The 17,893-nt window shown below is 37.1% G+C and overlaps 1 protein-coding gene across 1 annotated transcript in view; it reads right to left on the bottom strand.

The window, feature by feature from the left end:
* Positions 1 to 17,893, bottom strand: part of BRIP1 (BRCA1 interacting helicase 1) — a 182,798-nt gene that overhangs the window by 42,752 nt on the left and 122,153 nt on the right. Inside the window, exons 14-15 of the mRNA XM_052658404.1 lie at positions 16,675 to 16,834; positions 15,589 to 15,710 (exon numbers count right to left, since the gene is read on the bottom strand). Coding sequence (XP_052514364.1) covers positions 15,589 to 15,710; positions 16,675 to 16,834 — 282 coding nt within the window. The remainder of the gene's footprint in view (positions 1 to 15,588; positions 15,711 to 16,674; positions 16,835 to 17,893) is intronic.

Here is a 17,893-nt window from a genome sequence, read left to right as displayed (position 1 = left end):
CCAGCCGGCATTGCTCGTGATGTACTCTGCATATAAGTTAAACAGACAGGGTGACAATATACACCTTTGACGTACTCCTTTCCCTGCTTGGAACCAGTCTGTTGTTCCATGTCCAGTTCTAACTGTTGCTTCCTGACCTGCATACAGATTTCTCAGGTGGTCTGGTATTCCCATCTCTTTAAAGAATTTCCCACAGTTTGATGTGATCCGCAAAGTCAATAAAGCAGAAGTAGATGTTTTTCCGGAACTCTCTCGCTTTTTCTATGATCCAGCGGATATTGGCAATTTGATCTCTGGTTCCTCTGCCTTTTCCAAATCCAGCTTGAACATGTGGAAGTTCTCGGTTCATGTACTATTGAAGCCTCGCTTGGAGAATTTTGAGCATTACTTTGCTAGCGTGTGAAATGAGTGCAATTGTGTGGTAGTTTGAGCATTCTTTGGCATTGCCTTTCTTTGGGATTTTTATTATTACATCCAAACATACCTTTCAAACATAAGTGTTAGACTTTGAAAAAACATTTATTATTGTCTACATTAGCAATATTATTGTTAGGAATGTTTGACTCAGAGCTTCTCAGATGTGAACGTGTGAGTGTGGAAAGAAAGCATGTGGGTTCAGAGTACTTCAAAATCTCATACTTTATCTTAGAGAGTAATGAAGACTCTGGTTTCAGGAAGGCAAAGGAATTTTTTCTCTTTTTTCTCTGCCTCTTAAAAATTGAGCCCAAATTAAAAGATAAATAAGAAAGAGAAATAGTTTCATTTTCAATTAAACTAAGACATTGCTAAATTAAACCCAAATACATGACTGAAAAGCATATGGACAAATTATAAATGACTACGCAGAGAGGTGAAAGTTCAAACCAAAGTACCCACAAAGCTACTGATGGGAACGAAGGCAGTTAGGCCAGCAGGAGTCCAGAGAGGCTGAGGAAATGGATGAAAATGGGAACTACTGGAGGATATGTAACCACAAAGATGAAAGAAGAAAAAAAAAACAGGAGGAAGATCTGAGACCCAGGAAACTTGAGACCAACACAGAAGACAAGCAAATCAATTTCCTAGGATGACAGTAAAGGGAAGTCTCAGGATATTGGCAGTTAAGAGAGTTTAAAGAGCAGCTTAAGTCTTGATTGAAGGAGGAGACTGGAAGGCTCTGGAAGAGATATCTTCGGGGAGAGGAAAAGAACTGACCTATCACCTGGCAGGTTTCATAGGAAAATTGTATTTAGTGGTGCTACACAGATTTATTGAAGATCTCTTTAAAGAACTTTAAAAAAAAAATAAAAAAGCTGAAGGAAGGAAATCATTTGACCACCATGTACAATATTTTCATAGTCATGATAATGTGAATATTGATTATGTATTTAATTTAAAAAATTGTGATATAATGATATTGGGAGGATGTAAAGAAGGGAAAGGTGGACTAAGTGAGCTAAAATCTTCTCTCATACAGGAAGTAAACAGTTACTGTCTGAAATTGATCAAATAAAGATAAAATATGGAGGTAAATATCAGATGAAATAAATAAAAAAAGTGAAAGTCACTGCTTCTCAGAAGTAGGGGCTGGTAAAGGGGTAAAAGACAAGAGGCTATTGATATAAGAAACTATCTACTGCTTTTTATTATACTGGTGCAAAAGTAATTACGGTTTTGCATTACGGAACTTTGCTGTTTGATACTGGTATACATCCTTAAATGTGGTTTTGTTGAACATCATTTTAATACACATTTCTCGCTTTATGTTGTTTTGATAATGACATTACTTGCTGTTTACTTTTATTTAATTTAAACTACCTAAACGATTTTAGACAAAAAGCAAATTTGAATGATTTTTTATTCAAGTTCAGAATGGGTTGTAAAGCAGAGGTGACAACTCACAACATCGACAGTGCATTAGGCTCATGAATGACTGATGAACGTACAGTGCAGTGGTGGTTCCAGAAGTTTTGCAAAGGAGGTAAGAGTCTTGAAGATGAGGAGCATAGTGGCCAGTCATTGGAAGTTGACAACAACCAACTGAGAGCAATCACTGAAGCTGATTCTCTTACAACTATATGAGAAACTGCTGATGAACTCAATGTTGACCATTCTAAGGTCATTCAGCATTTGAAGCAAATTGGAAAGGTGAAAAAGCTTGATAAGTGGGTGCCTCATGAGCTGACTGAAAAAAAAAATCGTTGAAGTGTTGTCTTCTTTTATTCTATACAGCAACAAGCAATTCCTCAGATTGTGACCTGCGACGAAAAGTGGATTTTATATGACAACCAGCAACGTCAATGGCTGGACTCAGAAGAAGCTCCAAAGCACTTTCCAAACCCAAATATGCACCAAAAACAGGTCATGGTCACTGCTTGGTGGTCTGCTGCTGGTCTGACCCACTACAGCTTTCTGGATCCTGGCAAAAGATTGCATCTGAGAAGTATGCTTAGCAAATTGATGAGATGCACCAAAAACTGCAATGCGTGCAGCTAATATTGGTCAACAGAATAGGCCCATTCTTCTCCATGACAATGTCCAACTGCACCGTACACAGCAAACGCTTCAAAAGTTGAAAGAATTGGGCTACAAAGTTTGGCCTCATCTGCCATATTCACCTAACCTCTCGCCAACCAACTACCATTTCTTCAAGCATCTCAACAGCTTTTTGTAGGGGAAACACTTCCACAACCAGCAGGAGGCAGAAAATGCTTTCCAAAAGTTCGTCGAACCCTGAAGCGTGGATTTTTATGTTACAGGAACAAACTTATTTCTCTTTGCAAAATGTGTTGATTGTAATGGTTCCTGCTTTGGTTAATAAAGATGTATCTGAGCCTAGTTAAGATTTAAAATTCATGGTTCGAAGCCACAATTACTTTTGTACTAACCTAATATAAATCAAGTTCTTAGTAAAAGCTTGACTGGATATTTTTTCAACTTGATAAAAAAAGTAATTAAAAAACAAATGCAGATTGACCATTTTAATTCATGGCATACACTTGTATATTTCACTATATAAAGCAATGGTGTTCAACTGAGAGTGATTTTATCTACCAGAAGATACTGGCAGTATTGAAGACATTTTTGGTTGTCTTAACTGGTGGGGGAGAAGGGCTTGCTGCTGGCATGTAGTCCAGAGATGCAGTTAAACATCCTACAATGAACAGGGCATTGCTCACAACAAAGAATTATCTTGCCCCAAATGTCAACAGTACCAAGCTTCAGAGACTCTGCTATTAAGCAACTGTAAAGAACAAATCTGATCATTTTGCTGCAATAGAAAATTATACTATGACTTAATATATACTTTACTATACTCCCTAGCACACTGGGGCTGCTGCTGCTGCTGCTGCTGCTAAGTCACTTCAGTCATGTCCGGCTCTGTGTGACCCCATAGACGGCAGCCCACCAGGCTCCTCCGTCCCTGGGATTCTCCAGGCAATAATACTGGAGTGGGTTGTCATCTCTTTCCCCAGGGGATCTTTCCAATCCAAGGATTGAATCTGCATCTCCTGTGCCCCCTCCACTGACAGGCAAATTCTTTGTCACTGAGTCAACCTGGGAGGTTTTATAGTTGGGAAAAAACAAACAGACAAGTGACACACTCATCTAAAGCCCATCTCATATCTGCACCCTGTAGGGTTTAAGAGAATCTACAAATTGATTAAAATTAAATTGATTAAAATCCACTACAACTAAACTACTGGTCTGAAGGAAAAATGTTAAAATTATATTCAGAGAAGTTAATTCTACTGCTTCCCTTGAGGTGCTGCTGCTGATTATGCTCTGTGAGAGCATAATCAAAAGAAGTTGAGTCAATCAACCTTATAAGTCCCCAGGGTGATAAATTTACATTTAAAACTTTCAACCTGCCATGAAAGCAAAAGTAAAATATAAAGGTTTAAAATAGCTTGTTCTCACCAAAGAACAAGATAAACACAGGAAAAGCACTTCAAAATTTTTCAAAAAACAAAGCTTTTAAAAAACTTTTTAAATTATCCAAAGGTTTAACTTCTAGCGATATTCAGGCATGGCTTTTTTTCCAAAGAAAATATAATGATAAGAGTATTGGAAGAAAAGGCTATCAACCAGACTTATTGAAAATTTTGTGATTTTTAAATGATTCCTCCCCCAAACCCAAAATATTCCTTTAAGAAATATAGGAAATTCTTTTAAAATTAAAAATACCTCAGCAGTTCATCCATTTATTTTATGTCTTAATTTTTGTTTTTCAGGAGGGATGGGAACAAAGTTTGGTTATCTCATTTTTCTCTGTGCAAGGCAAATTATAAGTTGTCAATGTAGGTGGAATAATTAGGCTTAAACTAGATTTCAATTTTTGAATTTCAAGGTTTACTTACAATCTGCTTTAATACTTTTGGCCAAACTATCTTAAAAGAAAAAAAAAGTTTTCTGAATAGGAAAAAATGGTTTCAGTAATGAGGATAAACTTATTCTAGACATTCACAGGTGACTAGGTTTTTCTTCCATATCTGTGATTTGGCCTAAATGTTTCCAACAATTCCAACAGCAAGCTGCTGGACTCCTAAATGTTAGAGCCATTTCCCCTGGGTAACCACATATTATTATCAACGTTAGATCCAGGTGGGTTTCTATATCAGATGCTATATTATACAACTCCGCTACATTCTGACTTCAGACTATTCCTGGATCTGGTTTCCCATAGCTTAGAATAAAGTCTCAAATCCTTAAAATGCCACACAGGGCTCTAAATGATTTGGCTCTCTGAATAAGTCTCCCAGCCTCTATTCACATGCCATTCTCCCCAACTCACTCTGTACCTCCACTTCTTTCAATTCCTGGGAAGAGCTATCGTCTTTCCCACCTGAGGGCCTTAGCATATGCTGTTCTATCTGCTGAGAGTACTCTTATCCATTCTGCTGAACTACATAACTTCTGGCCTTCTTTCCTATGTCAGATTAAATATCACTTTCTCAGGAAGTCTTTCTTTTACCCCCAAAGACTAGGTCAGGATCCTGTTATACATTCTCTTAGTTCCTGTGACTTTTTTCTTACAGCCTTCATCACAACTGTAATTAAGTGTTTCTTTATTATTTTAATTTCAGCATTCCTCACTAGACTGTAAGTTCCATGAGACAAGGGGCTATAATCTGTGAGTGTATCACCATGTCACCAGTCTATAAAGTACCTGATACTCTAGCCAGATATTAAAAAAATAACTGTTTCACTATTCTGAATAGTCTTAATAATTTGAATGGTTTTATAAACTGGCTTTGATGAGGCCATTCCATTTTATCAAATGTATGTATTTTTCAATGTAGACAAGATTCAAATATCATTTCTCTGGCTCCTCCACCTACTTTACCCAAATCAGCCAAAGTAAATGGATATCTAGCTGGGAGGTGAAAGGTGTTACTCAACTTCACCTTCCCTAAGCATCAGAACACCCAGATCCTATCCAACCAAAACATCCTGTTACACATTCAAGTCCTTTACTAAATTACAGACATCATTAAAAATGGCATCTTGTTCATTTTTGCACTGACTATACTTAGTACAAATTGTGACAGTTTGTTAATAAATGAATAAATGAATGCTAAAACACTCAAGATCATTAACACAATGATGAAAGTGATTCAAAAGGAATATATGAATCTACTCAAAATTTACTAGGAAAAGTTTTTGTTTCTGAAATCAAGTTTGTCTTGATATCCCTTGCATTCCTGCCTTCATTCATCTACTCGGGAATATTCACACTGCTGCAAAAGCAACAAGAATAATGAAGAAACAACATTAATCCACTTAAAAAGAAATATCAGATTTAAGAATTCTAATACTGCCATCATCTCATAATATTTTGACACTTGAAAGCACTGGTTTACTGTGCATTCAGTTTCATTAATGGTGTTATCCTTTAGTGCAAGCAATGGATAATAGCCCTTTTCTGAGGTTTATAAAACTGTCAAGAATGCATGGAAGCTTATAAATTTATGTGTGTTTGTTAAAAAGTTAGTAATTTAACAAAATTAAAATAGATGCTGGTATTTTTCAATCATTAATGTAATTTTTCAAAATTGATTAGAAAACATATACTTAAATAGTTCAGTTCAGTTACCTTCAGGACTAAAAGAAGTTTCCTAAATGAAAAAAGGAATTCATAATGATTAGCATATGCCAATACTAAGATCACTAACTGAATTTTAAATAGTTTTCAAATGAAATCTAGCTTGGTAACTCAACATACTATATTACTAAAGCAAAACAATACACAAATATAAAATTTATTATCTCAGTTATTTTACTCATTGTCCTGATACTGCATATTATCATCAAATTTTATTAAACCTATTGTAGAAATCTAAGATACCAACTTGAACATTTTTAAGGCATAAAATTTTTTAGGTACATGCCATGGCTTCACGAATTTTTCTTCAGAGGATAAAGGCACAATACCCATGAAGGGAGAATATTTTTTTATACTATTAAACTGTGTTAAGGATAAAAATGTAAATAAATGCAAATAAAATGGAACTTTAAAATCTAAATACTATACCTTATAACATCTCACAAATTATGACCATGCCACCAATTTGAGATGTGGATGCCTGAATTATAAAGTTGAAGGCTGTTGTAAGTTTTTAGATCATACTAATTGGCCAAAGGATTTGCTTTAGATACCCACTGAAAGGGCAGTGTTGTTATACTGTGACTTAATTGCATTAAAAGAAAACAACTTTTCTTTCAGTTATTTTTCCACCACCATCTAATCATATAAAGGCCTTGGTTCACTCTCCTGCCCCTCAAATACTTTGCTTTAGTGCACAGAAAGTTTTCTTTTCAGCTATTACACGATTAAGTATGTCCTTATAGAATGATCAGAAGCATCTGGGAAAGGTGGAAGTGAAAAAAATCCTCACTGGGAAAGTTAGCTTAATGCGTGCCCTTCAGAGTGGCCCATTATCAACGTTTCATAGTGGGTTTCTTTATTTTCAGGTCCCCAAGGTATGTGCCATAAATTATGACTTGAACTAAACAAGTCACACTTGGCTCCAAAATGAAATTTTCCTACCTCCACTTTCTAGTCCCCAAGGTGGGAAGAGGAAATCCTGGTCACAGCCAAAGAAGTCATATTTTTGGCTCTAACATACATTTTCCTGCTTCTCTAAAAGCCAAACTCTGCAATTGAGACTACAAGAGTCTTAAGTTAGTATTTTAAACTATAGTTTAATTTTTACTTCCATAATCTGTCTCAAATTTAAGAAGAAAAATTTTAGTATCATAAAATTAATGTCATTGCCTTCTTTTTCCCACTCAGATCACTTTTGTAACTCAGACAGTGACCTTAACTCTTTAAAATATGAATTCAAACTCAAAGAAACAATAGAGAAAATAAGGCAGAAATAGATTGTTTCATTTCCATAAGATAAAATATTTCAGATGTTCATTTATAAATAATTTCTACTTATTCTGCATGGTAGATTAAGTATTCATGTAAAAGAAAACTGAAATGTCCTAACTTATGGTCCAGTAATTTGAAGCATTGTTTTAGGTTTGTAATTCATCATCTCATTTTATAGAAAATAAATGACAGACAGAGCCTGGGGTGACCTTGAGTGTGAGCAGAACCTGTGACTTGCTTCTGGCCAACAGAATATGGCAAGAGCAATGGGGTAGTCACTCCCTTGATTAGACCATGTTATAAGGTAAAGGTGTGGAAGTTATTCCTCTTATGCTGTTATATGATTCCATCTTAGGAGACTGGAGCTAGACAGTATCTTGTCGGCCTTGAAGTAAGCCTGACATTCTGTGAGAGGGCTTGTAAGGTGACCACACAACAAGGAATTCCAAGCAGCCTGCAGGGCATGAGAGCAGCTCTTGGCTGGATTAGTCCTACCACTATAAGCAACTGAATTCTCCCAACATTGTAAATGAGCTTGGAAGAAGATCCCAAGATCCAGATGAGAAAGCAGCCCAGCTGGCACACTGATTGCTGTTCTGTGGAACCATAAGCAGAGGACCCAGCTAAGCCATGCCCACACTCCTGACCCATGGAAACTGTGACATAAGAAATGTGTGTTGTTTTAAGTCACTATGTTTGTGGTAATTTGTAACAGGGCAATAGAACATTAATACAAATAGGGCCACTATAATCAATATACCCTCTCTGTTAACATATTCTACTATGTGTTAGATAGGGTGTAAAATACTATTGGAATTGAGTACTGCCATCATAACACCTTTAATGATTTATGATTGCAACAACACACTGTACTGCCTTATTATGTTATACATGAATGTTTACTACTGTCCTACTCATCATCTAATAATGATCACTATCATTATCATGCCTTAATTAAAGAGTCTAGGAATGAAGGGCTGCTTTTCTTTTTCTTAATGTCAAGTAAAATAAGCAACAAAACCAAATACTATTTTGATAACTTATTTAAAATATATTTAAATTTAGTTTTGGGCTTCCCTGGCAGCTCGGTTGGTAAAGAATCCGCCTGCAATGCAGGAGACCTTGGTTCGATATCTGGATCAGGAAGATCCCTTGGAGAAGGTATAGGGTACCCACATATTATTCCTGGGCTTCCCTAGTGGCTCAGATGGTAAAGAATCCGCCTGCAGTACAGGAGATCTGGGTTCAATCCCAGTGTCAGAAGATCCCCTGGAGGAGGGCATGGCAACCCATTCCAGTATTCTTGCCTGGAGAATCCCATGGACAGAGCGCCTGGTGGGTTACAGTCCATGGGGTTGCAAAGAGTTGGACACGACTGAGCGACTAAGCACATACAAATTTAGTTTTAATTAATTTTACTTTAGTATATATCTACTAGTCATAATAAATATATTTAAATATAAAAGTACATATTTAAGATTTAAACTAAATATATTAAAAAATAAACATTTGAAACAGGAGGGAAGAGGGCAGGGCACAACCTTTGCAAGAATGACATAGCCTGAGGGCCCAACATAAAATGATGATTAAAACCAACTATGTCCAAGATGGCAGACAAGTCAATTTCAACTAGACCACGATCCTTAGTATATGCTCACTGTAACACATCAGCAAGCTAAATGACATACCCAGAGGCGCCATGACAGTTCCAAGGCTGACCGTCAAAGACCAAAAAGCAAACAGTGGCCCAATTCCTGGAAATCTCTGTTTCTTCCCCTAAATGATTAGAATAATCCACCCATTCATTAGCCTATGAAATTATCCAGCTCATGAAAGCTAACCACACATTTCAAGGTCACAGTCACCCTCTGCAATGGCCCATACTTGTCTGTGAAGTATTTCTCTCTGAATTAATCCACTTCTTACCTATCACTTTGTCTCTTACTGAATTCTTTCTGCAATGATACATCAAGAACCTGAGATTCATCACGTCATGAAACCAGGTCTGTGAACTCACTTGGAAGACTGTGGGTCTTGGCTGGGTTCAAGTCCCAGCCACGTGGATTAGAGTACCAAACTGGGTTTTAGTTTGGCTTGAGTCCCAGCTTTGTGGTTTCAAGTCCCAAGCAGGGTTTTGGATGGGATCAAGTCCTGGCACATGGGTTCAAGTCCCAGCCTGAGGTAAATGCTTTAATATCTAATCCTTAATTAAACTAATTTACTGAACACTCACTATATTCCAAGGCAATAATTAAGTGTGGAGACAAAGATAGTTAAGAAATTGTCCTTATCTTTGAGGAACACCATTAAACAGACTATAAATCATATTTATAAACACTAAAATATAATGGAGAAGGAAATGACTATCACTCCAGTATTCTTGCCTGGAGAATTCCATGGACAGAGGAGCCTGGCAGGCTACAGTCCATGGGGTTGCAAATAATCAGACACAACCAAGTGACTAACACACACACAATATACACTATAATGAAGGCAGTGTAAATATGTGTTTTCAGTTCAGTTCAGAAGCTCAGTTGTGTCCTAAACTTTGCAACCCCATGGACTGCAGCACACCAGCTTCCCTGTCCATCACCAACTCCTGGAGCTTGCTCAAACTCAATGTCCATCGAGTCGGTGATGCCATCCAACATTTCATCCTTTGTCATCCCCTTCTTCTTCTGCCTTCAATCTTTCCCAGGATCAGGGTCTTTTTCCAGTGAGTCAGTTCTTCGCATCAGGTGGCCAAAGTACTGGAGTTTAAGCTTCAACATCAGTCCTTCCAATGAATATTCAGGACTGATTTCCTTGAGGACTGACTGGTTGGATCTCCTTACAGTCCAAAGGACTCTCAAGAGTCTTCTCCAACACCATAGTTCAAAAGCGTCAATTCTTCAGTGCTCAGCATCAATTCTTCAGTGCTCAGCTTTATGGTCCAACTTTCACATTCACACATGACCACTGGAAAAACCATAGCTTTAACTAGATGGACCTTTGTCCACAAAGTAATGTCTCTGCTGTTCATAACCCAGGGATCGAACCCAGGTATCCCATATTGCAGGCTGATTCTTTACCATCTGAGCCACCAGGGAAGTCCAAGAATATTGGAGTGGGTAGCTTCTCCCTTCTCCAGAGGAACTTCTCAACCCAGCAATCGAACTGGGGTTTCCTGCACTGCAGGTGGATTCTTTACTAGTTGAGCTACCAGGGAAGCCCTAAGTATGTGCTTTGCTGCTGCTGCTACTGTTGCTAAGTCGCTTCAGTCGTGTCCGACCCTGTGCAACCCCATAGACGGCAGCCCAGCAGGCTGCCCCGTCCCTGGGATTCTTCAGGCAAGAACACTGGAGTGGGTTGCCATTTTCTTCTCCAATGCATGAAAGTGAAAAGTCAAAGTGAAGTCGCTCAGTCGTGTCCGACTCTTCGTGATCCCATGTACTGCAGCCTACCAGGCTCCTCCATCCACAGGATTTTCCAGGCAAGAGTACTGGAGTGGGGTTTGCTTTTGGAAGTATAAATAAAAAACACTAGTAAAACTTACTATGTAGGTAAATATAAAAGCCAGTATTATTGAACTTTTGTTTTGCAAGGTTTTAAAAGGAAAATACATAAAAGAATAATTATAAATTAAGCTAATGGCATACAATGTATAAAGGTGTAATCTATGTAACAAAATAAAGGGAGAGACAAAGATTAAGATGTTACTTCTAACACCTAGGGTAACAGTAAGAAAATAACTAAAAAATATATACAAAAGGAGAGAAGGGAATCAAAATACTACACAACAATTAAAAAAAAAAAGCTAAACAAAAAGGAATTGAGGAACAAAAGGCACATAAGACAGGCAGAAAACAGTTAAATGGTAAAACTAAGCCCTTCCTTAAGAATGATTACTTTAACTGGATTAAATTCTCCAACGGAAAGGCAGAGATTGGCAGAATAAATTAAAAAACATAATCCAATAATATGATGATACAAGAGATTCATTTTAGATATAAGGAAGATAGATCCATCTTATAATATATATATAAATTTACTCAAAATAGAGCTAATATTTAAATTTAAGAGCTAAAACTGTAAAACTCTTTGAAAAAAACATAAGGGGCAAAGCTGCATGACCATGGATTTGGCAACAGCTTACTAAATATGACACCAAAAGCACAGGCAAAAACAGCAAAATATAATGTGGACTCTATTAAAATTCCAAACTTTTGTATTTTTTATAACCTACCTGACTCATTGCAAAAGACCCTGATCCTGGGAAAGATGGAAGGCAGGAGAAGAAGGGGACGACAGGATATCTTATATCCTGCCTGCACTGCAGGCAGATTCTTTACTATCTCAGCCACCAGGGAAGCCACCAGTTCAGTTCAGTTCAGTTCAGTCACTCAGTCGTGTCTGACTCTTTGAGACCCCATGAATTGCAGCAAGCCAGGCCTCCCTATCCACCACCAAATCCCAGAGTTCACTCAAACTCATGTCCATCGAGTCAGTGATGCCATCCAGCCATCTCATCCTCTGTCATCCCCTTCTCCTCCTGCCCTCAATTCCTCCCAGCATCAGAGTATTTTCCAATGAGTCAACTCTTCACATGAGGTGGCCAAAGTACTGGAGTTTCAGCTTCAGCATCAGTCCTTCCAAAGAACACCCAGGGTTGATCTCCTTCAGAATGGACTGGTTGGATCTCTTTGCAGTCCAAGGGACTCTCAAGAGTCTTCTCCAACACCACACTTCAAAAGCATCAATTCTTCAGCGCTCAGCTTTCTTCACAGTCCAACTCTCACATCCATACATGACCACAGGAAAAACCATAGCCTTGACTAGACGGACCTTTGTTGGCAAAGTAATGCAAAGTAATGTCTACTATCTAGGTTGGTCATAACTTTTCTTCCAAGGAGTAAGCGTCTTCTTTCATGGCTGCAGTCACCATGTGCAGTGATTTTGGAGCCCAAAAAGAGTCTGACACTGTTTCCACTGTTTCCCCATCTATTTCCCATGAAGTGATGGGACCAGATGCCATGATCTTCGTTTTCTGAATGTTGAGCTTTAAGCCAACTTTTTCACTCTCCTCTTCACTTTCATCAAGAGGCTTTTTAGTTCCTCTTCACTTTCTGCCATAAAAGTGGTGTCATCTGCATATCTGACATTATTGATATTTCTCCCAGCAATCTTGATTCCAGCTTGTGCTTCTTCCAGCCCAGCGTTTCTCATGATGGACTTTGCATATAATTTAAATAAACAGGGTGACAATATACAGCCCTGACGGACTCCTTTTCCTATTTGGAACCAGTCTGTTGTTCCATGTCCAGCTCTAACTGTTGCTTCTTGACCTGCATATAGGTTTGTCAAGAGGCAGGTCAGGTGGTCTGGTATTCCCATCTCTTTCAGAATTTTCCACAGTTTATTGTGACCCACACAGTCAAAGGCTTTGGGAAGCCATAAACATGCTTTAATTATTATTTTTTTTTAAGGCCAAGACTCCATCCACACGCCACCCCCCCAACCACTGTTGACTTAGGGCTTGGGCATGTGACATGCTTTAGGCAATGTGTTAGCTAATGTGACAGAGGCAGGTGTTTGATAATTGCTTAGACAGTCAAGCTTGCCTCCTGCACCTCTGCCACTGCAATGATAACATGTTTTGGCTGGTCTGTTGGTTCACAAAGGATGAGACACAATTACAGCAGAGCTGATCCAGTTGAACTCAACCTATGCTAGTCAAACCATAGCAAGGCAACTAAGCTCAGCTGAAATCATCCATTTCCCACCCCACCCTCATAGATATTGACCCACAGTGAATGACTGGTGTTTCGAGGCACTGAATTTTAGAATTGTTAGGAAGAACTGACCCAGAAATACAGCATCAAGAAATACACTTTCTCTTACAAGTCTTTCCAGTAAAGACTTTTCCTCTTCATCTGTCCCTTGATCCTGCAGCTTAGACTATTCTTGGGTCCACCTACTTGCCCCCTTTAGGAACCACTAGGGAAACTCCTTTAGAATAACCTTCCTCCTCCCTGTGCAGACCTCACGGAAGCTTCTATGATTTTGCTGTTTTATATAACTAGAGCCACTGGATTTCAGATAAGCACAAATGACAAGCAGGACCATGACTGAGGAATGTCACAGTATGTCACCGGTATCTTTTTTTGTTTTTAAATGACAGACTGAGATGTTGCCTGGGAAGAACTTATCCTGAGGAAAGAAAGCATTAAGAAGCCCAAGACTGGTGCAATAAACAACACCCAGAATCACAGCTGTTTTGAGAGAGGATAGAGAAAATAGAAGGTAAATGAATTTTTTTTTATTCACAAGTAAACACTATTTAAAGGATTTTTTTCAAAGAATAACAAAATAAACAATTATATTCTCACTATATTTTCTTTCAGCTTGTTTTTTAGTAAAACAAACATTATAGGAAAAGCTAAAGTCACTGGGGACAGGAACGTCCCTGATAACTAGTTAAGCTAGTTAGTAGTTAATATTAACTAGTTAATAGTCTCTGATAACTACCTCCAAAATCATTCCTTTCTCTTCTCATACATAATCACTATTATGAGTTTGACATGAATCCTTTCAGGGCTTGTTACTTTGTCAGTGTGATATTTAATACAATGCAGTTATTAGGTATAAAGCTATCTCCTTTTCCAGCTCTCAAGGACTCATATATAGGTCCAAGAGTGAAAGATGATACAAGCAAAAGGTGAAAGTGCTAGTTTCGGGGGAAAAAATTTATATTTAAGACATGGGAAGAACGTGTGGTAGAAAGTGTGGGATTCTCTCTGCTTAAACAAAGCAGCATCTGTACAGTAATATAATACTGTAATTATACTCAAGATAAAATGTTAAGACATTCAAAAAAGACAGTACCACTACTAACAGCAGTGCCATCAACAGCACTTAGCTTCAGTGGAACGAGCATTCATGCCACTGAGGGTGAGCCCAACAGTTTTCTTGAGTAGAGTCTACTGTTTCATCATAGTACTAGTCAGAGGCAGCCTTCACCATTTTAGAAAAGGAGCCCTAATGAACGGTCATCAAAACTCTCAGTACTAACACCTGTGGCTGGAGAAAGGCAACGGAAGCCAACAAAGTTTCTGAAGACTGAAAGGATTAAATATCCCTTGAGGACTTTCAGAAATATTGAGGAGGACCAGAGGTTAGGACAGTATAGGAGCTAACTTGAGAAATATTAACATTGTTAATACTATGTAATTCCAAATGTCTAGTAAAATATTAACAATGAAAAAGATAATTACCGAGGGAAAGAATTCTTGCTTTAATATGAGATCCTAACAGGTTGCATCCTGAAAGGGATACAGATTATACTCAATAGAGTCAGAAAATCTTAAGTCTTGGTCTCAGATTCCTAGCACCTTCAAATTCCTGTAGGAATAAAAGAAAATTCTTCCCAATAAAGATAATATCACCCTAGGATTCAAATTATTACTACTAATAATTTTCAAAAATTTTTAGTGAACAATCAGTGATAGTGAAACAAAACTCCTGTTTCTGGCCAAGGCAGAATAACTGTCTTAGGAATATTCCTCCCACTGTAAGTAACTGTAAATTGGACAAAATAAATAAAGCAACTGCTTTCAACGGGGCAGACACAGGGCAGCATAAGACTGTAATCTCAGAGACAAGGGAAATCCATTAGGTGAACTCCATGACTCTCAGTGCTCCTCTGGGTATAATTTTTCAACAACAGCGCAGAACACAGAAGTACAAGCAGAGTACGGTGTTCCTGCTGAGCTGAAGTGGAAGACAGGAGAACTTGCAGCAGCAAAAATCACAATCTGCAGGGCAAGACATGGCATTGGAGAGAAGATCGAGAAAGGGCCCTAGAATTCCCTGGGGGGGTTCTCTGTCAGTCTGTGGCTCAGAGTTTGATAAAACACAGATTGCTGGGCTCTATCTCCAGAGTTTCTGATTCAGGAGGACTGGATGGAACCTGCAAATATGTATTTCTATTACTTGATACTGATGATGCTGATGACACAGGTGGTATTGATGCTCCTGATCCAGTCCTATACTTTGAAAATCATTCTTTTTGAGTAAAAGACAGTGCAGGTTAAAAATAAACCCATATCTACTAAACCTTTCTCACTCATTCTGAGTCACTAGAGCATTAACATAGAATGTCTGAGGATACAAGAAAAATGTATAGTTAACTTTACACAAAACAAACAACTTCTGTGATAAATACAACTTCTAAGGCTTTGATGGCCTACCTGAAGATCTTTCACATTTGGAAAAGGAATTCCTATTGTTACGACAGCACGGGCATTATCATCTGAGAAATCCAGACCCTCACTCACTTTACCACGACAAACTGCCACCAGGAGGGCTCCATCTTAAGCAACAGAAAATCAACATTTTTAAAAGCATAATCAAGATTCCCAGAAAATGTCTTATTCTTGTTATTTTGAAGAGATCTGATTATTAACTATAATATCAAATTTAAAAGACTCAAAATTAAAAACTACTATAAGATAAAGTTTTTAAAGTTCAATGTCTTCAAATAAAACAAAATTACATTTTGACACAATATGGTAGGACCAATTTACAAACTGTGTATCTCCCAGTTAAACTATATAGAAAAACTATGTCAGAGTAATAACCTGCATGTGAACTAAGCAATTGTGAATCAACTGTTTTATCTTTAAAATATTGAAATTGAGATCACTACCTTTACCACCAGAATGTAAGTTATCAGAAGGATTTAAAGGACTCTGTATCATATTAGATCAATATTATACTGAAAAGTATTTAAAACATACACACACAGAATACTCTGTGCATAATCTTATCATACAGGGATATTGACAATTATGTTATAGCATCTTTGTGATGTTGCACTGTTCATAAGTTATTATTATTAGCCCTTTCTGTGAAATGTTTTTCGGGCATTTTCTAACTTTGAAATTTAGCCTTCAGTTATGTTAACCTTATGCAATTAAATATAAGCACAAAGTATATTTTTGCATAAAAATGTAACCTCCTTCCACTAGTAAGGAAGATATTAATGCATACTCTACCATCTTCTTTGATAAAACATTTTAGGTAGTGTAAGGAAGTTTACAGGCTAATACCTGAAGACATCCCATTTCTTAAAACTGAACTGGCATCTTCAAGTGAAAGTACTCATAGGAGAACAATTCCAAACAGAAGAATTTCTTTAACTTAATTTTCTTTTCACTCAGGATTACAGAAATAATTTTTGAAAAAAAGGCAATACAAATATAATTATAACAGCACCAACTTCTCACTTTATGGTAAAAAAATTTTTCACTAACTATCAAATAATTTCCAATTACCTTTTTCTCTTTTGTACTTGATTGCATCGTAGTACACCTGCAGTAATTCATCAAAATCAATTTTTTCTCCTCCCTGTGGTTCTACAATGACTGTCTTCACCAACTCCAGATTATGCCATAAACCAGTAGAGAGCCAACGTTCTTTTAACTTTTCTAATAACTGAAAAGGGGAAAGAAAACATTGAGTTACTTGTGTGTCCAACTGAACAAACTTACATTTATCTGTTTAAAGACAATCTGATTACAATGTGACTATGGCAAGAGTATTAACATTTCTGTGTTTTAGTCTAGAAAATGAGGAAAACAATTATACGTCATAGAGCTGTGACTGGGTAATTCATTAACCAATTTAGAAAGCTTTGAATGAGGCCCTGCACACAGTAAGAGCTTCATGGATGTTAGCTGCTATGGCTATTGTTACCATTATTATTACTTCTAACATTACTGCTGCTACTGCTGCTATGTCTATCATTGCTATCTTGGGGATTTCAGAATCAGGAAAAAAATTACTTCGAAGTTCATAAATTTTAAGTTATATCTAAATCTAAGGTAAAATTCTTAATATCCTTAATTAAATGAAGATTTTTAAAGATCATTTTACATAGTACATAGGCAGCCATGCTGCTTGAAAATTTGATCATCACTGATAAACTGAATTGAGTAAATATATAAACAGAACCTCAGGCAGCCAACAAGTACAAAACATAAAAGCACAAATGGAACATTTACAAAAACAACTGTGTGACAGATTACAAAAGGATTTTCAACAAGTGTCAAAGAATATCAGATTAACCACATATTCTAACAATAATGCAAACTTAGATTAAGTCAATAACATAAAGTTACTGACAAAAAAACAAACATACAAGCTCAACACTAAAGATTATATTCTTAAAGAGCATATGGGTTATATGCCAATTATATTTCAATAAAGCTGCAAAAAGAAAATAAATAACAACAAAAGAGAACATACAGAGAAGAAATCAACAGAATTCATGACATCTTTAGATCTGAACGACTAAAAAACGCACCCACAATCCAAAACATGTGGTATGGAATAAAGGTAATAAGAAAGCAGAAGTTAGTAAAGATAGGAACTGAAATAAATTTAAAAAAAAGTGGTAGAGATTATTATGACTTAAGTTGAACTGTTTTATTTGTTTTATGCAAAGAGTTCTATGTAATATGGGCCAATTATTACAATATAGGCAGTGAGTGA

Source organism: Budorcas taxicolor, chromosome 19 (genome assembly GCF_023091745.1).
Source record: "Budorcas taxicolor isolate Tak-1 chromosome 19, Takin1.1, whole genome shotgun sequence".
In the NCBI taxonomy this organism is placed as follows: Eukaryota; Metazoa; Chordata; class Mammalia; order Artiodactyla; family Bovidae; genus Budorcas; species Budorcas taxicolor.
The sequence above is the reverse complement of the archived record's forward strand: the minus strand, read 5'-3'. Positions and strand labels throughout refer to the sequence as shown.